Consider the following 21960-nt stretch of genomic DNA (forward strand, 5'->3'; position numbering starts at 1 on the left):
AATCTTTTCTGAAATATACAAGAATTGTTTTGAGACAGCTGGGAGATTCTCCAGAAAAACTAGAGAAAAATCAGACTTCATAATCTGAATTATTTCCAAAGGAAACCAATGCACGTTCTTTCTGCATTACTGTGTCATTCAAATGGAAACTCGTATTTCCCAACTTGGAGGATCAGTGTAGGTTTCTAAACATTCCACCTCCACTACTGTTCCATTGCCTTGAAGTCCTCCATCTCATTTAAAAGCATTCTAGTTATTTAAGTAGTCTTAGCACTTCAGCCCCATTCTTACTACCTATTAACATACATAAAATCAGTGGACAATGAACCTTCTTAAACGACCTAAGACCTTCTGGGGCCTAAAGTTCTAGGATTATGTTATGCTTTGCACCAGAAACTGGGACTACATGAACTCTAGTTCTCAAATTTCCACAATGACTAAAAAGAAAAGGTACTAGTGACTTTCTGTCTCTCCACATTTTCTGTGTTGAATTTTGGAATTTTCATACCACTGCAGAGCATCACAGAAAATCAGGCCAGTGCAATTTTCTGTTGTCTATTCTGAGAGACTATAAAAAGTCTAAAACTAAGTTTATGGACTTGTTTCAGCAAGTGACAGGATAGACCATTAAAATGGCTTATGGGTCTGTGTCAGGTGTTTATGTGCATCCAGCAGATGCAAACATAGATTAAGTTAAACTATTAACTATGTATTTCCAAGTTCCTAGATTTTCTCAAACCAATGTTAAACCTATCCAAATACACATAATATACTAAAAAAGAGTTTATGTGCAAGCAGGAGAGAAAGAGCTTAAATATTCTGAAGATTAAAAACACAGCTATTTCTTTATCCATAAAAGCAGCATATGAACCCTATTTGTTTCTTAATTATTTCCTAATTGAAAGATGTGAAAAATATGTTGATCATGGAAACATTAATTTCACATGCAACTTTGGAACCAAAGCCAAACTAGGATGGAACAATAATTTGCCCACTTGCAAAGATGGAGCAAAGAAAACAGGCAGTCCACTGCTTTAATCCTCTTTTGCAGGAGTAGAGAAGTTAGAGCCAGTTAAGAACTACTTGGTAGTTACAAAAAGTCCAACTTCTGCCCTCTCCGAGAAAGAGAGAAGAAAAGCTGAAGTTTTGCCAGGGCCTGGCAGACCCTGCCATGAAGGCTAAAATCCAAAGAAAAGAAAGAGCACTTGGACAGAATGAAGATGGCTTGCTCTCCTACTCTGAAATATCTCCATATATCCTAACCTCTTGCTGGCAGCAGATGGAGCCAGACTAGCTCTCCTAGGCAACAGCATAGGAAGTCATTTTGCTTTTGCACGCAACTTCTTAATTGCCAATGCCTAGAGCCAGGCCTGATATGAGCAGTAATCCAGCTCTTAGTGTTGTCATCAGAAGCCTTCCTACTGCAGTTAAAACATTAAGACTCCCATGTCCTTTTCTATAACAGATATTTTCACAGAAGGAAGGAAATGTACCTGAGGACACTTTTCTGGAAGGGTGAAGGCAGTAAGATAGCATTTGTTCACAAGAATAACTTAGAGACACATTAAGAGTATTAGTATAGGACATCCATTTTTTCCTCATTTCTTCTCTTTGCTGAGCTTCCTTACAATTGTGAGATTATGACTGAATGCAAAGGAAAACTGCACCCAATTTACCTGGAGGCAAGCTAAGTTATTGCACGTCTCAAACACAATATGCATTGCAGGAAATTAGGGAAATGCAGTAAAGGAAATTGTGAAGAGGTAAGAAGTGCCATTAAGGACTCTGAAAGGCAAGGGAAATTAACCCCTTTCAGCTGTCACCTCTCTAAGTTAGAATGCATAACTTTAAAAGCACAACCAAAATAGTTCTCAGCAGTAGGAACTGTGTTTTCCTGCATAACAAGCTTTTAATGACTGCATTATCTAGGATTTCGTTACTTTGGCTATATCCAAAGACACAGCGAAATTAAAAATGAAAAAGCTTTGACTTTAATAACTAGCATATTAATACAGAGTTGGAAAACTGCATAAAAATAATCATTAATGTTTAATTATTTACCTTTTTAAAAAATGTAATTAACTTACACCCAATAGATAATTTCAAACTAATCCTAATACATGAAAGACTCATCCACGATGATCTTTGAAGAATGACAAGGGAAGGCACTCTAAGATAAAGTCAGTTTCCACAGGTCAGGACACCCATTTCTGATGTGAAAGACAGGTTTATTTGTGTTAGAGGTTTGAAACTCTGTCTCCCACATTCACATTACAGTCCTTAAAACCAAAGCATTCTGTGGTACCTCACCCCTGCTGAAGCTGTGCCACTTGGTCACTGTTCACTGGAGCAGCAACTTCACTGTGGCACTGCTATGTCTCAAGTAAGGACCCTCAACACTAGGCTATACACTAGTCTACTCCAATTTTAGTGGTGGTTTCCTCACCTATAAATCTGTAATAACTTTCACATTGCCAGCACTGGCAAAGGAAGAATGACACTGTAAAACATCTAGATACTAGATTCTTGGGTAAGTTCCGTAATACATTTCCACACTATAAACATTTAATGAGATTTGTTCCCAACAGACTATTTACTACGTCAATCTATTTCACGGCACTGTATTTGCAACAAGAAGATAGAGCAAAGGTTATTTCAGGTCCTTAGCCAATAGAACTTCATGTAAAGAAAGAAAAGTGCAACCATCTAATTCATAAAATAATTTTAAGAAGTTAAATGCTCTATAAATTGTGCTTTATCTAACTTGCACAGCTTCAATTCCCATTTGTGTTACCTAGGTAAAAATATATTTAAAAGTCCATAAACAAAAGGCTTTTTATAACAGTTGGACTTCTATGTTCTTATGTTTCCAAATAAAAACAAATTCAATCCAAAAGACAATTTTTATCTATTTTGTGATTATCCCAAATCTTAAATTTTAAAACAATAATAAATTTAATTACATTTTTAAAAATAATTTTGAATGGTACTGCTCATATACAGTCAAGATGAATTCACCTGCAGTCGGAAGATGCAATCCTCTTGCCAAATTTTGTTTAAAAAATTTGTAAGAAAATCAGGTAAATAATAGCTCTCATTTAAAGTATATCATTTGTCATTCAGAGTTTCATAGTTTTCATAGTAACAAATCATGTATTCCTTTTAAATGTTTCTTTTTTCTTCCATTTGTTAAGAAGATAGATTAGAAACTATAATTTTAAAACCCAGTTTGAGAAGCAAGGAAGGATGACACGTAACATGTAATTGTAGCCTGTTCCTTTCGGGGGGGAAAAGCCTTTCAGATTCAACTTTGAGCATGACTGAGAGGTCTGTTTTGATAAATAAACTGCCACTACAAGATATGTGTCATATTTCAATGTATTTCTCTAACCTTTCATTGAAAATTTTAGACAAAATCTATTACCATCAGTCATAGCACCAATTCTCCTGAAAATGTATCAGCAATATTGGAGTTCTGAGGCTGAGATCTGGTAAGTCTGAGAACTTACAACCAAAAAGACCCATATTTGCAAATGTGTTTAGAAACTTTGATTTCTTCTGTTGATCTGGGCCTACATTAGTTACACCAGACGAGGAGATCTCATCTACAGCAGGTCTTTTACCATTTTGGGGAGGACAATGGAAAATAACACTAGTAAGAGCCAGAGCAGCCATAAGAAAAAGGGAAAGCTCCATACAAAAGCTTAGGACCAGGTCAGGAGTAGAGAAAGAACTGACTTTCTCCAAGTATTTGCTTACATAGTAGAAGTAGAAATGCAGAATTTGTAAGAAATGCAGAATTTTTAAAAGCATATTCTTTATGTCACTTTATTTAATGAACAAGCAGAAAACATAATTAGGTTTCTAAAGCCTTCAATTATATAAATTACATAATGATCCCAATGACAAGTTTTAGAGTAAAGGACTTCAACTTGCATTGTACTAGTCCAAATGCAGTCAAGGTAGCAGCGATCACCATCATCTAATAATCACTGTTATTTGTAAACTAAACTCATGGGTTCTGCCCACTTATTCAAGGATGTGTCTGTCTCCATCATTAGTAACACACTTGGAACTAATTCTTCCCTGCTGGTCGAAGGAAGCCAAATATTGAACACATACATGAACACTTAATTTCAAACTCTTTTGAAGGAAGTGATCCCTCCCAATGAAATAATTTAGAGTGATACTATTTAGACTAGGACTAAGCAGAGCATCAATTTCTAATGCCTTTAGGTCCATCACTTATGATAGCAATAGTTCATTAAAAAAAAAAAAAAAAAAAAAGAAATAAACCATTTTTCCAAAAGTGTTGCAGTCTCACAGGTTTACGTACCTCAAGCTCATCAAGTGCACTTCCAAGAGTAGCTGTGTGAGATGTTGGTTGTCCCATTTTATTGCCAACTCCTTGGGAAGCATTAGAAATTACATTGAGAGCATTCTGTATTTCATTGCAAATTGAATCCTTGCTGGCTGTAAGGGATGCAACATCTGAATGTTCCAAACAAGCTGAACATATTGAATGTAGGAGAGAGGAATTTTCCTTCAGGGATGCACGTGCTGCAGCAATTTCATCTCGCTGATTGCTAGATTTCAAATCCTGTCAGCAAAAGAACATGCTGTTTATTTCCAAAAGCACTTCAAAACTTCAAAACCGACAAGTAATGTATAAACATATTTTTTTTTCTATCTCTACTCTGTTTAAGGAAACATCGAGTTAAATTCATCAAAGATTGTGAAAATGGACTACAACAGTACTTACAATTGAATCATCTTTATCTCACGAGAAATGAATAAAGTCTGTGTAAAACAACCCCAATTTTTATTGTGTCTTACAACCAGCACCATGAACTGTCCACATTTTGCTTGTTTTTAAGCACAGTTTTCCTATGAGAAATTAGCTGCCTTTCCTCCCGGACATGTTTTTCTTCATAAGCAATAGAGAAGGACAGAGGTGCAGACAGGGTTAAGCAAGGAATGCTGTGATTGTTGCATCTAAACAAATTTCCTGTGTTTGCTTTCCTGGCCCACTGGCATACATCCCAAGCACAGTGCAGAAAGGAACAGCAGGTCAGGGACGAGAATCCTGTACTCCTGGGAAATGGGAAGCGTGGAAATGAAAAAGGTGCTTGAGAGAAGCCGTCTTTGTGAAGTGCCACTGCCTGTTTCTCCCCTCTCCCTGCTATGTACACACTTAAAGCACTCAGGGATCTTAGTACACTCATCATCTTCCTCCCTTCTCCACCCAGAACTTCTTGAAACCCTACTGCCTCCTGCTAGCCTAGACAACAAGGTACACAGAGCTCGACAGAGCTGCCAAGTCAGATTTAACTGTTTATAGGAATCAAGCTTGGGAGCTGTTAACTGGACTGTTGAAAGTTATGGACTTTGGGACAACCATACAGTCAGCACCAGGATTGTAAGGAGCCTCCTGTCTCAGCCTATTTTACTCTAGACATTCTCCCCACTCTCCTTCTGTATCTTGTCCCTTTGGAAAAAAAACCCCTAATAAGTATTTGCAAAATGGCTTGGGTGAAGGAGACAGTTAAATTCAGGGGAAAATAAAAAAAGGAAGGGAAAATAGCACATCAGAACAATAAAAGCCTGTGGCACCAGCTTCAAATGATGAGAAAAGGCACAATGAAGAATGAACGACAAAATGCATACAAAACTGCTCGCGGCCTGCTCTAAAGCAAGCTGAAGTCTTTCTAATTATTTTCCTTTGCATTGCATTCAGGCTCTATATGCATTATTTACAAAAGCATCACAGTATCTACTTCTCATTGCATAAAGTTTATAAGTTTATGGCTGAAGAAAAGAGAATTCAATATTAAATGAACCAGTCCTATGTTTTTAAAATCTCATTTACTGCAAAATATGCATTGGGCATAGGATTGCATCTTACTTCCTCAGGCTAACTTGGAAATCTCAGGAACACAGTAAAAAACAAACCAACCAACCAAAAAAACCCACCACAAATATAAGAGAGAGACAGAAAGAGAGAGGTAGAGCATCGAACAGAAGCAGACAATGGTTTAACCATCTATCATCTGAATTAGAAAACTATTTCTATTATTTTCTTGGGCATAATAATACTTAACATATTTTTACAATTTCAATAAACTAATATATAAACAAATCACCACTGTGCAGGAATGACTTCATTGCCCAGTGTACTCAAATCCAAATACCAGTCCACCTCCAACCTTGGTAAAGCATCTGCAATTTACCCAGTGCACTCTCAGCAAAAAGTGTTATTTATTTTTAAACAAGGACTCTTGTTCTAATTAGTGAATCTACCTTTCCTACAATTAAATTACAAGACAACAGAATGCTCTCTCTTCCCCTGTGCTGCAAGGAAGCTACAGACCTAGAGATACTGGTAAGTCAATACAACGCTTCAGTCTAGTTGCCTTCTATTCTTAACCATTTCTTACTTTGCCGCATCATATTCAAACAATTAGACTCAAAAGTCCTTCCAAATGTCTTTTTCCCTCCAAAACAGTACTGTCTAACCAGGAACAATGGGTTCAAAAGAAATCCAAAACTGGCAAGCCACTAGCCCAAAGCCAGTAACAGCAAGTCAATAACATGGCATCCGGAAACAGTCCAAAAAATGCAGTGTGTTAATGTTTCTAAAACACAGAATGTTTTGTTTCATGCAATATTGTGTAGAGTTTCAGAATCACAGTATTGGTAAATTCACCTACGAAGAGCCTCAGTTTTGTTCAATACCACTTTAAGAAAAAATAAAATTAATGCTTAGACCCATGAAATTCATAACTATTTTGTTGTTCAGTTGTAAGCCTTGGACAGCCCCAGAAGAAGCTATAGGGCCGCTGTTCTTTTCTGCCTTGATGAAGAATTAATTACTCAAGATTTTTGATGTGAACAGGAGGAGACAGCTGATAATCTTAGTCTGATCTTCTGCACAAATGAGCAAAAAAACCCTACAACTGAGTAATTTTTCTATCAAATCTTTGCATATGTGGATTATCAGAATAATGTAACTAGTTCTCTGAAGAAGGAAGTTAGTCTCTACAAACAGGTTGTTAACCCATAGTCCATAAACTTTTTCCACTGGAGAGAAAAATACAGAAACCGTCTGATTCCTTTTTTACTTGTCAAAGAGAATATACCACTAGGAAACACAATAAAGCAACAATGAAAAAGCATACAGTTTCTTTTAAGTTATCCTTTGATAGAACAATCACTTGAGAACTACAGAGTGTTAAAACTCTACTATGAACTATCAGTCACAGTTCTAAACAAGTTGATGGGCACTGTGCTGAATTTGAAAGACTTGCACACTTCTAGACAAGTTTCCAAACTAAGACCAGAGACTTTAAAAAGTCTGAACATTCAGTGTGTCAAATCTGACTGCACTGAAATTTGGACTCAAATAGGTACTCTGCACATACTGACCCTTGCCCAAATATACATTAACTTTGGCACAGAATGCAAGGAGACAACATGTTACTCAAGTGTGCAAAAGAATCATACAGGGAAAAGTATATACACATAGGACTGAACTATCTGTAAAACAGGAGAATGCAAACTACAACTATGTTTTTTGTTACTCAGAGGTTGTTTTAAGTATGGATGGATCATCTTTCACCTGCACAGAGGCAGAAGACAAATAGGACCACAGAGAAGAAACTTTCCAAACCAGTTCTTACTACTACTCTCCTCATACCATAATATCTGAGCATCTGTAGTTCATCCAGCTACATTGCTGAGTTTTAGTCTATTTTTCTTTTTCTTTTTCTTCACAGCTTACCACCTTCCTCTTATTTCAACTTCTTTTTAGGCTATTTCCAGTAGTCTGGGATGTGTTCTTCCATACTAAGTCAGCAACTGAGCTCTAGATTTGTCATATGAGACCAGCTGAGATCAAAGATAAACCTGTCTCCAACCATTGCCAATCAGCCCGGTATAGCTGCTGTCCCAGCCCCCCTGGGAGATATTATTATGTCTTCCTCATACCTGGTTGTCCCTGATAAGAATGGGAAATGAATGGATAGTCACAGATTCCTGGCTGTGGATTGTTCCAGCCAAACATGGTGAATGGACAAGAAGACTTTGAATGGAAAACTTGAAAACTACCTTCACAGTTAAGCTTCAGTTGCACTACTTCAATAAGAAGAAAAAAAAAGGAAAAAAAAAAAATCTGTTCTTTATCACACTTAATACATTTAAGGTTTGACAGCACAATACACCAGGAAGCCAGCTCCTGTTCACTGAGTATTCGTATCAGCACAACTCATGTGATCCAGGCATCACTGTGGGTATAAATCACGCTGCCATATTTTGCACTGGCTGCAGTCAACACAAGGTTCGCAAATGCAGCTTCAAATAAAGTGCACTGCAGTCCCCTAGCCCAATCTTTGCAGAGACAGATGTCATTGAACTGAGTTCTATATCCAGGAAAAACACAGTCATACAAACCCCCACAATTTCATACTACTATAGTGCCAGGGGACAAAAGTATCACTTCTTATCACAGCTTAAACTTGGGCTTTAGTGTTCAGCTTTCAGTCAAAAGTGACTGCCAAATTGCGTGTATTTGGTGACCAAAGACAATAACAAAGCTCAAACTCTTCCGAGTGCATTCATGCACTGTTTATCTGGGTAAGGCTCCAGATTACATATTTCATAAGTACTGTGTAGCCTTACGCAGTGGAAGAAAATACCTCACAGACAAGAAAGTGAAAAAGATCTGGTGTTGATACTGAGTGCCACATCACTCTTCAGCTGTGTCAGTTTTTCCAGGATAATACTACTTTCACACAGGTTTTGAAGGCTTTTACCTGTCAGGACCCTGAGAGAACTGCCAGGCCTCAAAGGCCCTCTCCAGCCTCAGCTGGGGGCTCCATCCATGCCCCACCCTTGGGCCCTGGAGACCCAGTTCAGCTCACCCTGGGACCTTCAGTCCCTGTCTGAGCTATGTTGTAGGAGTGCTGGTCTCCAGCTCAGCCACAGCTGCCCCCCTGCCTGACCACAGGCCCCCCAATTCAAACCTCAGCCCACAGACTGACCTCCTGAGCTAGGTCCTGCCCTGTCACCGCGGTACTTCTGAGATATCTGTCACTGGGCTGTCTCTCACCTCGTTTCCCTCATCAGGCCTGACCCTCAATCTGATCCGTGGACTGATGTCCCAGCTTGTCCTCTGACCTGCCTCATTACCACAAACTTCCCTGATGATCCAGACTCTTGGTTGAACCTTGTTACCATCACCTGGCCCACCCGGCTCACCTTGATGCAGGGCAGTGGGACAGGGCCCTGGCCGGTGAAGCCCCTGCCTCAGAGAGCAGCCAGCCCTCGCAGCACCCCCACAATGCTTATTTCTAAACAGATAAGCATTTACCATCAGCAGGAATCAACTTATAAACTCTGTCATAAAGTTAACCCTGCCCGCTCTACAAAATGGTAAGTTTACAGAAAACAGCCTGACCTAACGGCCACTTTGCTCCACCTTAGGCTTAATTTTAACTACATGAGTGACTGTAACTGTACAAGAGACAGACACAAACACACACTGGGAAAAAGGCCTGACTTAGGATAATGGCTTTGTTAGCACAAACGAAACATCACTAGGATGACAGAGCTGTACTACTCTGACCATAAAAGGTCACCTTACATGCATTCACAGCAAGTTAAACACCACTGAGAAAATATGCCAGTAAATTCAGAAGGGCACTGAATCAAAGGAATTTGTTTAAACACACCTTCGTGCATTTCTCATTGACTGAATCAAAATCTTGCCATTACCTCTAGAAAGAAAATTAGATCTTCCAGTGTCACTGGAAACTCTTCTTAAAAATATCTTATCTGCTCCTTCACAGAGAAAGCATGTATTCCCAAAGCCAGTTCATTTGCATTTTGTTTGTTGGGTTTTTTTAATACATAGGTTTCCAGAGATTATTCCAGTCTAACAGGTAGATAAAATAAATTAACATTTACACTCCAGAAACATTAAAGCTTTTCCTTTCTCATTTCTCTTCTCCCAACAGACAGACAATGCTGAAACACTGACAATCCCCAAAACAAGAGTGTTGGCAGGCACCACAGAAGTAAGTCATTTTAAACCATGTATATTATAGATTGACCAGGTCTGAAGACAAAACCAGGAACCTATCTTTACAAAGCAGCAACACAGCAAGTGCTTGATTGTCAGGAATTCCAAGCTAATTTTCTACTAAAAAAGTCTTAACCGGCCTCTAGATTTATTTTTCCTGACTTCAGAAGTCATCAGCAGTTCTAATCTATACTACAGCACATATACACCACATATATATACATACAAAAAATATATATACTCTGTATGTCTATAAACTGTAGGCAGAGTTTGTTTGCATCAGCCTTATGCAGGAATACACAGAATGTGAAGTTGTTACAATACAAAGCCATGCCAAAGTTATCATAGGACTAAGCCTTAAGTAATACCCTCTGCCTCTAAGATGACTCTGCACTTTCTTTATAAAACCATAACTTTCAGTCAACTTAGTGCAAGCAGGAAACAGATTTACAGGACTGAGGTTCCCAGTCAAGTGAAGCCTTGCAACTTTATCTCTGTATCTACACCTATTTACTATTAATCATACTCAAACTGATATATAATACCACAGAAAAGCAAAGCTATCTTATACAAAGTATCAAAACCTGCCTATGACTGGTTAATATCCCAGCTTTTTTAATTTACTAGTGTTTTTCAGGAATTTGCTGTTCACCTAGGGAAGATACAACTTCTTTTGATGACTTCATTGCATCAGATTACAACTACTGCACAATATTCTGTGTGTCTCATGCTTCAGCAACTTCCAGTGCAGGTACAGATGATAGAGCAACACCTTGTTGTCACTTCCCTATCCATTATTTCAGGATTTGGTCCCCACACTTCTAATAGGCTGCTCTGTTAACTTTCAGTATCCTAGATGAAGTAGCTGATTTTGAAAGGTAACAAAGCAGTTTTTCCTGTAAGAATTAAGGTAAGAATTTTTCTTTAAGTCCAGCAATTCTTTTTCTGAAAACATATACCACTTAATATATTAGCTCACAAAGGTCTTTTCCTAGTACAGTTATGGTCACATTTGTCATCAGTGAGCTTGCCTGGAACAAGAGCAGGACACATTCATCAGGGAGAGGGCTCTGAAGTTATGAAACTCCGGAAGGTCTTATCACATCTTGAAGAGAAGGAGTTGGTTAACAAAGATGTGAAGGAGAGGAAATGAGGAAAAAAAGAAGGAGGAAATACAGCAGAAATATAGATTAATTTAAAGAGAGAAAAACAGGAAATGGGGGAGATAAAACACAAAAGAGTGAGAATGAAAAAGTGTAAGGAAAATTAAGATGAAGAAATAATGGATGGGAAGGAGTCAGTGATATACCAACCTCACTTGATTCCAAGCACTTGAAAATAGGATAGCCAGTGCAGAAGTACCCAAAAGCAGGGTGGCAGCAGCCTACAGTCCTCTTATGTAATTTAATGAGTAAAGCAGCAATCTTTTCTTTGTAAAGAAAAAAATGAGTAAAGCAGCACATTTTTTCTTTGTTAACATATCTGCCTAAGGAATACCTTCTCTTTACACTGCTATCAAATACAGTTTAAAATTTCAGAACTCCAGCATTTTCATGGCATAATTTTCTCTTCCTGTCTAAACTTGCTTTGTTTTCAGTGCTTAGCTCTTAACGTAACTTGGAGATAGGTCTCTTTCCAGAAAGCTAAAGAAGTGGTAGGTGTACCCATTTGTTTCAAAAGCGTGTTGTATCGGTTAGTGTTAGCTTGACCTATGCTGCTTAAAACTCCATCTTACACTTTAAGCTAAATAATCTGCTAGTTAACATCCATCCTTGAGAGAACAGAGCTCAGAGATTGACATGTGTTTCTGGCAGTCAAGATAATTTATAATTTAATGTAAAGCTTAATATTAAAGCAACCTATCACAGTTTTCAAGACATGGAATTTGTGCATACACACCTAAGTAATACAAGGCAAACAATGCAGAACATGGAGCTTGCAGAAGTAGGAAGCTCAGAAGATATGCCAAAGCAGGACTTTAACTTCTTTCATAGGAGTAAAGACACCTGAAAACTGGCATTTGTGATGAATGACAGGTTAAAACTACTCTGTAAACATTCATACAAAAAAATCAAAGTAAAACACATCAAGCTAGATTCAATACAAGATCTTTCATACTGTAGTTATTACAAAGATATGGAAAATATAAAGTACCAACATTCATATATAGTACAATGCACAGAATATAGCTGTTAAAGCTTTCAAGAAATATTTTGGCCTGGAATTTTTTCAATGGAGGATGACTCATTGAAAAATGTGGTAGAATGACATTTATTCACAGTTATTTATTTCTGCAATTGTATTAAATTCTCATAATACCATATGTGATTATTTTTTACTTGCTTCTTTTTTGAGATTTTAAAATTAGAAGGGATTCGGGGATATTTATTAGATTGAAAATTTGTTTCATTCTCTGCCTTAGTGCTATTAGGCTACTTATAAACAACTTAAGTAAAACTATTAGTAGTGGAAGATCATGCTATACATGTTCCACTAGCGTTTTCACCGATATTGATCTGTTAAACTAACAGATAACAAACAAACAGATCTTTCACATTTAGCCTGTTCTGGTTTAGCCTTCTTTTTACACAAATAATTATGTCTAAATGTATTCCATCTGCCACAAGTGTTCAGGATCTCTTTCTCCAACAAATCAGCTCAAGTTCCCCTAGGTACAAGTTTTTCCTGGTCTTGAACAGAGCACACTTCAATTTTCCTAGATTTAATATATCAATAGGAAAGATGTGAAATCATCAACAATAAACAGGTACACAACTCATATCAGGCAGCCTGTTCCAACTGCTATTTTCTCACAGATTATATAGTCAACAAATATTCATGGCCCTTGCTCCTATTCTTCTGTCAAATTCCAGTTAAACTATTTTTAACATTCATTACAAAAACTTCCTAAATATTTAAAATTAGCTAGTTTCCTTTTTTTCTAATTAAAAAAAATCCAAAACTAAACCAAGCTGAGTCAAGTAAATCAATGACATAGCCTCACACACTCTCTCAAGATGCACACTATTAAAACAGTGCAGGGAATATTAAATTTTTGTAACATGAAAACACATATAATTGACATGCATAAAGAGTGGCACTCAAGTAAATGGAACTGAAGTGCTAATCCATCAAAACAAGCTTATTAGCATTACCAATTTCAGAAATGTTAACAGTAGGTTTTGGTTTTGCTGTTCAGCTTAAACTGCAAAATGAGCTGGTTTCAAGTATTTATCATGGACAATACTGTTTCCTTTTTTTTCCTTGTATATTGGTTTAAGTTTTTTAATGATGTTTTCTGCATACCTTGCAAACACTTGCAGGACAGCAACTCAGAGCAAGAAAGAAAAAGCCATAAGCCCTTGAGCTCTGTACTGAATGTTAATGCATTTGTATATGATAGATTTAATACAGAAATGAGAATAAATGAATTCCAGCAGCTGCACTCCGGACCTATAAATTGCTGCGAGTACTACAAAATCCATACAGAGGAAGAACAGCTGTATAATTTACAGCGTCAGTATCTGTCAAGAAATGCTGCAAATACAGAACTTGATTTCTTCATTTTAACATTCCTATAAAAAATTAGAAATTACCCTTACATAGATTCTATTTAGATTAGAATTTCTATTCATCTCCCCTGATGGCACTTCAATGCAGAACACCATTTAATTCTTACCAGTGTTAAACAAAATTCAAAAAGCATAAACAACAAAAGAGTTTTATAAAAATAAATGTTAAGAAATGTGTAAAAAGCCAACAATTAGCATGTTATGTTTTACTTAGAATATGCTTTGAGAAAATCAGTATAGTAGTCTGATCAGATGATTTATACTACGCAACAGATGTATGCTACAAATATCCACAAGAAGCAAATCTCAGGGGCAAAGGTTTAAGCAGTTGGATTTTTCTCAAGATGCATCCTTACCAACAGTACTGACAGCCACCATATCATGCGCTCCTATTCTTCTTTATACTTGAGAGAATTTTGCATCACCTTCACAGCATAGTGTGACCAAACCAAGAGTATGACCCAATACACTATAAAAATATGTAGTATAACATGTCCACTCAACAGTTAATACACGATTGCTTATTTGTGAACACCAAGCAATGGATTTTTAAGGGATTAACAAAATCTGAATTTTTCACTAACGAGGAAGTACAACTTATCAGCCTGTGGTTTTGATTCAGAAAGTGAGAAAAACTTGTGAATTCTTTTCTTCCCAGACAACACACATTTTAACAGTTGTATTTATAAAAAAACATTCTGTAGTAACATCTTTATTAACAAAAGTAATTTCAAAATCCATGGAATCAAAATTATTTTGTTTTGTTGAAGGCATTACAAATAGTTCCTTCAAGAATGAGATCAGTATGGAACTGCATTGCCTAGTACATCTATTACCTTAAGAGAATACTGTCTGTTAACAGTAGTTTAAACCCCCTTTTTCATTTATATGTCAGCTTCCAAATTTTATAGTTGAAATGTCTCAGTAAGAGATAATGTCTTCCTGGTCTCTTAGCAAGTGACAGTTAACCCCACAGAGCATTTCTTTTATAGTAATAAGGTTGGTAAATGCAGTTTTCTTGATCTTTAAATATGTAAGAAATAAGGTGTTCAAGTCCCATGAAAAAAAACAACTGAGGTAAACTGATCTGAAATAAGACATTTCATTATGATTTTTCTTGCAGAAAATCAGAAAAGTTCCTATACATAATTTCCATTTTTCTAAACTGAATGCTCTATCAGAAGTTCAGTCATATGAAAGCCCTTCAAACTGGTCAGAATTCAGCTTTATCCCTCTATAACACACATGATACTACAAAACAAAACAGCAAGCCTGTTTGTAAGTATTATCTCACATGGCACTAGCTGTTGTGATTCAGTGGGTTCAACACAATTCTGAACCTTAATACAAGGAGTACCACAGGCAACATGCTCTAAGACAGCCGTGTTCAGTAGAAAAAACATCCAAACCATAATGATTCTCATTAATACTAGAAAAAGCACTGGAAAGCAGGCACAGTTTCAAGTTCATTAGGGAAAATTTGATGAGGACCCTACAGACACTGTGAAACATGGAAATTTTTACCTTCACCAAGTTGTCCTTTAATATATTAGTTACAGAGTTGCACTGTATCTCCTAAAGAATAAAATATGAATCCACAGCTGATCACAGTCATCATCAGAAACAAACAAATCTGCTTCACTTTATCATCATCTCCCTACCTCAGGACAGATCAAAATAACCTATAATGTTCTTTCCCTGAAAGAGAGGAAATGGTGAAGAACTTCCAGCTTCACACAGCAGTGGCAGCAGTTTTGCCAAATGTCCTCCACCCATTCATATGCTGACTACCCTATTTTTTTCAGTCATTTAAGAGATAGAAACCTATAGGTACCTTTCCTTACATTAATAATTTTTCCTTATTAATTCAATCTTTCCATTAGAAGTGGAAAATTTCTGTAAACAGCTAAAAATGTTTTCAGAATTAGTTGGGTTTGGTTTTCCTTTTGGGGTTTTTGTTTGTTTGTGTTTTTTAATGATACTATCAACAGTGTGCAGGAACACTGATAAACTATGACATCCAGAGACTCATCTAATTAAACTGCTTCAGAAGTTTTTCAGTTCAAGGGTTTTATTTAAATACAGTTATTGTCTGTAGTATCAAATTCTTGCTTTGGAGCAATGTGGTATTTTTCATATAAATCCCTCAGCATAAAAAGCCTTAATGGAATACACTCGTTTCTATGAATAGCGGTTTTGCACAGATGATAATGAGGTCAGTTTTTCCACTGAGGAAAGTCACTGTCCAAGAAAATGTCCTCATCAAGAAAATGTCCTCATCGGTAGCACTTCCAGTTAGAAACTACAGTACTGTAAGAACCTCAGACAATTTAGGGAGTCTAGGACAGCCTTCTTGGTTGAGAAATATTTACATTACGCAGGCTTAAGTGTTTCTAAATAAGCCATTCTTTCCCCTGTTGAATCAAAGACACCTCCTTAGCATTAGTTAAACCCTAGAACCTTATAAATTGTAAAATAAATGGTACAATCTTCAGTAAATACTTCAAGTGCTCATGGTAAAAATCTAGAAAAAAAACCAAATTCTTTTATTTAAGAAAGAAAATGGAAGAGGTTAAAACTAGTATCAATCTTTCTCTGCTTCCCTTGATCATAATAAAGGAGAAAAAACTTATAACATGATTCTGTGCAGATAGTTTACAAAATTTTAGAAAGACAGGTATATTTTATGCTTCCTCAAAAATAAATCACAAGCTTTCAGGTTTGTCAAGTTTTCAAGAGTTCAGTGGAAGGCAGCTAGGATTGTTAGCTGTGCTGGAGCAGATAGCATGAGGCTGCAGGAACTAGGTTTACACAGACTTGAAAAGTGAAGGTTGCACAAAGTAAGGGATCCCAGTTATTGTCTTTCATTACAAAGAGGGATGTTATAGAGAAGGTGGAGCCAGACTCTTCTCAGAAATCCACAGCTAAAGAATGAGAGGAAAGCAAATTGCCATCAAGACTTACAGGGAAGAAAAAAGTTCACTGCAAGTGTGTGATGCACTGCAACAGGGACCTAGAGAGGCTATGAAATTTTCATCCTTATAGGTCTTCAGAAGTTGATGAGACAGGACCTCAGCAACCTGATCTAACTTAGAACTTAGCCCTGCTTTGAGCAAAAAAGTTGGACTAGATCTCTGGAGGTCCCTTTCAGCTAAAATATGATACTAACTTTCATTATTCAAGGGCTGAAAGTGAATATTCTGTAGCTTCTTGTAGTCAGGAATCTTCCTTTTCAGGGAATTATATAATAACCAAGCCCTGCTTGAATGGTCCCCATCAGGGTAAAGTATAACCAATTTATTATTATGGAAGATTCAAAAATATACACATGCAAATCACTAACCTCAAAATACTCCAAGTCCCTGGCTCTGCAGCTTTGATGCAGAAAGATCCTACTATTCAGGATGTGCAAAACTTGTCATGGTGAAAGGCTAACTACCCCATATTCCACAAATCTGACAGGCTGGGAGGAGGAAATATTTTAGTAAATTTCTCTCCCCACCCCATGTAGAACTTCAAATTCCAGTTGAGTTTGGAGAAGCTTAATGAAGTAAAAATAAACTACAAATTGTAGGTGAGATATAAAGTGTGAAAAAAAAATTGGCTTACTTTGCAATGGCTTGTGTAACATTTTCCATTATAAAAAAGCCTGCTTTCAGCTGTTCATAATTTTGACGAATGGATAGGCTGGGCTAAAACTGATCACATCAGATATCTGGAGGGGGTTGTTTATCTTCTCTTACTTGATGCTTTGTTTGTTTACAGAAAAGATGGGTTCAGGCACTTTCAACTTAAAGGCTAAGGAAAGCATTCTCCCCATGTTAATATAGTCTGAGCAGTTTTTCTTGAGAAAATACAGTATTTCCGGTTTTTGAAGAACTGACTTAAAATTTGCTTCCCTTAATGTCATCTAAAGTTGCAGTTGCAACAGTAAAGATCAAGTACAAAATACTCTACAGCATAATGGTTAGGGCACTTTTCAGAGAGAAGAAAACTCAGAATCCGTCATCCTGGGAGACTTCTCTGACAAAGAAGCCACATCGTGTAAGTGCACCAGGGCAGACAAGGTAAAGGAGCAGAACAACAGTATCTCTATCTCTTCCTTATTTGTTCTGTCACATTGGAAATACTTTTCAATGTTAAGCCTATGTCACAAACTCAATGTGAAAAAGCAATTTTACCTAAATTGCTTTTAAAAACTATTCTTTAAGCAAGTAAGTTATTTCTCCATACTATTCATAAGACATTGTATTGAAGCAATCACATACTATTCTTCCAGTTAGTCACTCAGGGCATAGTTTAGCTACTTCGCCCAAAGTAAAAGCAGAACTCTACAAAATTAAAGCAATTATCCGTAACTGCCATGTTAGCCTTTGGAAGTCTGATCGTTTGCTGTCTGTAGGCTTTTTTATTTTTTCTATCTGTATCCCACCAAAGCCTATTCATCATCAGAAGGCATACTTCTTAATATATTACCTGATGCTTGCCACATATTTTTCTCACTGAAATTTTGGCCAGTGCTTTGCTCTGCTCTATCAGCTTCCTGCAGAGACAGGCCCTTTGCTGCTCACGGCCACAGCCATGAGCAAGACTTACATACAGAAGCCCACCTTCCCGAATCTCTAATGAGAAAAGGCTCCACAATAATATGGCTACATATCACACAGCAGAAGTTTGTCAATTATGACCAGTCAACACATAAATAAGTTATTTCCTCCAGTCCTCACATATTCTCCACATGCTCTTAAGAATGAGAGAGACTGTGATTGGGATATAGCCTTTGACATACATTAGAGGAAGCAAAAATGAGGGGGGGAATGAAGGAAAGATATGTAGGTAAGTGAATAAGGAGGAAGAAAATATGGAAGAAAAATAAGTTAAAAAAGCAGGAATGCTAAATTAAGGAAAGAGGTAGGGGAAAAGTTAAAGGCAACAAGCAGAAGGAACAGCAGATATAGCAGACTAGTACACATAGCCATCAGGCCTCGGTATTACATGTCTTGTGAGGCCTAAGACCTTCTCAGGGCATGTGATTTGACAGGTAAACGCAGCAGTCCCTCTTGGTAAAGGGGGAAAGATGGATTCCAACATCCCAAGTGTCACAGAACGTGGAGAGAAACCTCAGTTTCTCTGTTCCCCCTGGTTTCTTCTGCAACAGACTCCTTTTCTTCTCTCCAGCTGTGTGCCAAGGAAGGAAATAACATATGGTAGATGGGAACAGAGGCTCAGCAACCATCACTGAAACTACTACCATAGACAGAACCTTGTATTTTAGATTTCATTTTGTAAGGCCTCATTAGTAAAATGAGGCCAGGTAAGTCAGTCTAAGCAGCACTTTACTTCACATGAACAAATAATTTATCAAGCAGAAACCATCTCGACACATGTAGCATTTAAAAACTTACATTTTCCACATTTCATGCAGAAACTTTGTTTCATGTGCTCAGCAAGTGCTGAATACTTCAGTATTAGGACTTTGTGCCACTGTATACCTTCCGCTAGCAGTCACTCCTCTGAGATGCATATCATGTTACTAATGAGCCCATAATTTTCCATTGTTAGTTACAATTTGACTAAACACAGATTTGCTCCAAAATGCCCTCAATCCAAGAGGAAACTGCTATATAAGTCTTTGCAAAAAATTATGAATAAAATACTGTAATGTAAACAACAACAGAGTCTTCTTTTATATTTCTGGATCTGTTCTTTAAAAAGTTGACTTAGGCGTTTCTTTCATTGACTAGCTAAATATTGCCCAATTAATTTAAATTTAATTACTTTCACTTCATTACAGTATCAGTCTCTTGTTTGCAGCACACTCACAAATCCTAAGATTTACAAGTATCCAGAGTGCTTTTCATTTATAATTCTGGATGAGTGGTGTAATTTCCTGGGTTGCTGAGACCAAAATGCAGTAGATTACATTCTCTCTTTATCCACTCTAAGCCACACTACAATCAACATAATATCTTATAATTTCAGGACTGTGAATTACATTTATATAAAAACTGCAGTAGAGTTCTTTTGTCTTGGAAAGTTTATTTAACATGACAATAACCTTTCTGAAATGCTTCCTTCCTCCTAGATTATTCTTGTGATATATTAATGCAGCATTAAAACTTTTTTCGTAAGACAATACCTCACTGTTAAAATGATAAATCACACTCAATGACTATCTAATCAATTTACTTTTTAGATTATTATTAGAACATCATTTCTGAAAAGTGAGCAGAATTTTTAAAAAGCATAATCCTTCAGAGACCTGATCTTCAAAGCTAAGAAGCATAACTGCCTTCTGAAAGGGAACAAATCTTTTGTATTTTATTATACCAGTCAATTTTTAGACAATATTGGAGAAGTTATTCTTGCTCAGGAAAAAAAGCTCCAACGATTATAATATAAACTTTTTTCACCATGAATGTGACATGCAGTTGTGCATTTGTGTATTTCAAAAGTGAGTTTCATAGGTTTTCCCCCCCCAATAGATTTTAAATTTGTGAACCATATTCTGATTCTGCAATATTAGCTCTTTAAGAGAAGAGGTAAATGATCTCCATTCCTCTGCCGGAACAATTTGCTGTTGGATTGCATAGCAGCAGCTGGGATCAGAGTCTCAGCATACAGGCACTTCATAAACCTAACACGAGGGACACTTTGCTCCTGACACAAAATAACAGAAACAGGTCATGCTATAAATAGATAAGGGAAACTACATGGAAAGGAGAAAATAAACATGTGAGCAGAGGGATACATCATTTTAGCCACATGTTCTGCTTGTTCTCTTAAGCACAATCAGGCTAGGGGGGGAAAGGAATGGAATAGGAAGAGGCAGGAAGTGTTTACAATTACATGGGACTGCAGCAATCTCAGGAAAGCTTGTTAAATGTATGTGACATTGTCAGTATGTCAATAGTAGTAATAGTGAAAAAGAAATCTCACTCCTTTTAATGATTACAGAAATGGAAAGAACAGCACCTGGCACAGGAGTCATCTAATGGAGAACAAAAGAACAGCGGTCCCAAACAGGAACAAAAGCCATCTGGACTACTGCAAGCCCACAGACTGTTCTGAGGCTCTGAACAGGCCAGCTGTACTGTGCGCTCACTCCGCAGCTTGTGATACAGAGCGAAGAAGAAAGTTCTGCACATGGAGTCCCACAGCACCTTGGCAACCATATTCTTCCAACACTAAATAATCCTTCACTCCAAGCATTTTTCATGCTTATCAAATATCAGTAAAAACTACTCCTAGCTCATTCTAAGAAGCCACATATTTCCCAGTTTTGGGGGTTCTTTTTGTGTTGGGTTTTTTTTGTGAGGTTTTTGTTTCATTTGGGGTTTTTTGGTTGTTGTTTTGGTTTTTTGGGTTTGGTTTAGTTAGGTTTTTTTTAGGAACCATCCACTGAAACCAAAGAAATCTGTTCAAAAATTGCCCAAGTCTCCAACATAATTTCAGTGTTCTTCTTCTCACATTCTCTCTATAGAATTGTGACCAAACTAGACACTGTATTAGGAAATTGTAGCATGGAAAATATTCTTCTGTTAAAGTGCTACTCATACACTAGCAACAACAAAAAACCCACCCAAAAAAAGATATCTAACAAATGCATACACCTGCATTGTGTATACTTACTTAACTTACAACACCCACACAGCAGCTGTGGAGTGTCTGTTAACAACTATTTTCCTGCTTTTTAGACACTCTTCTTCTAACTTAGACAAAAATAATTTGTCCTTGTTATGCAGTCATAGAATGCCAACTTCTAGATTTAAAATCAGTCTCATCAATCACTTCAGCACAGAAAAATGTCCCAAATGCAAAGCATTTGAAATTCTTTTGAGCACTGTATTAAACAGCCTTGAAAACTCAGGTTTGTGAAAGCCAGTGAAATATGTTCAAGTCCACTGCTGATTCAGCCTGTTAATGCCACAGTAAAAATAGGAAGCTGCCAAAAATCCAGCCACGTAACAACAATTCCTACTGGAAAACAATTTTGATAATTACAGTCTCCTCAGATACTCAAGGAAAAAAAACAATTTAATATCTCTATAAGAACATTATTTTTTCTATTATAACAAAATTCTTTCTATAGCATTTGTATGTTGCATTCAATAGCTGCTATATTGCAAGGAAATTTTCTGATAGCTCTGGAGTGCCATGTACGTTGTCAGACAACTTGGTATGTTTGGCAACTCTTGTTACAAGGGACTGCTTGTGGACTTGTGCCTAGTCATCTGCAAGGAGGTTTGTGTGTTGATTAGTGAGAATCCTTCAAAAGAGAGAATGAGATGTGTAGCTGACTGCTGATAA

General features: G+C 37.0%; 1 protein-coding gene across 3 annotated transcripts in view; it reads right to left on the reverse strand.

Annotated features, from left to right (window-relative positions):
- The window catches only part of CTNNA3 (catenin alpha 3), a 531540-nt gene that overhangs the window by 415257 nt on the left and 94323 nt on the right, over positions 1 to 21960 (reverse strand). For all 3 annotated transcript variants that reach the window (XM_069795730.1, XM_069795731.1, XM_069795729.1), the window contains exon 6: positions 4337 to 4600. In XM_069795730.1, coding sequence (XP_069651831.1) covers positions 4337 to 4600 — 264 coding nt within the window. The remainder of the gene's footprint in view (positions 1 to 4336; positions 4601 to 21960) is intronic.

This window comes from Haliaeetus albicilla, chromosome 11 (assembly GCF_947461875.1).
Source record: "Haliaeetus albicilla chromosome 11, bHalAlb1.1, whole genome shotgun sequence".
Lineage (NCBI taxonomy): Eukaryota > Metazoa > Chordata > Aves > Accipitriformes > Accipitridae > Haliaeetus > Haliaeetus albicilla.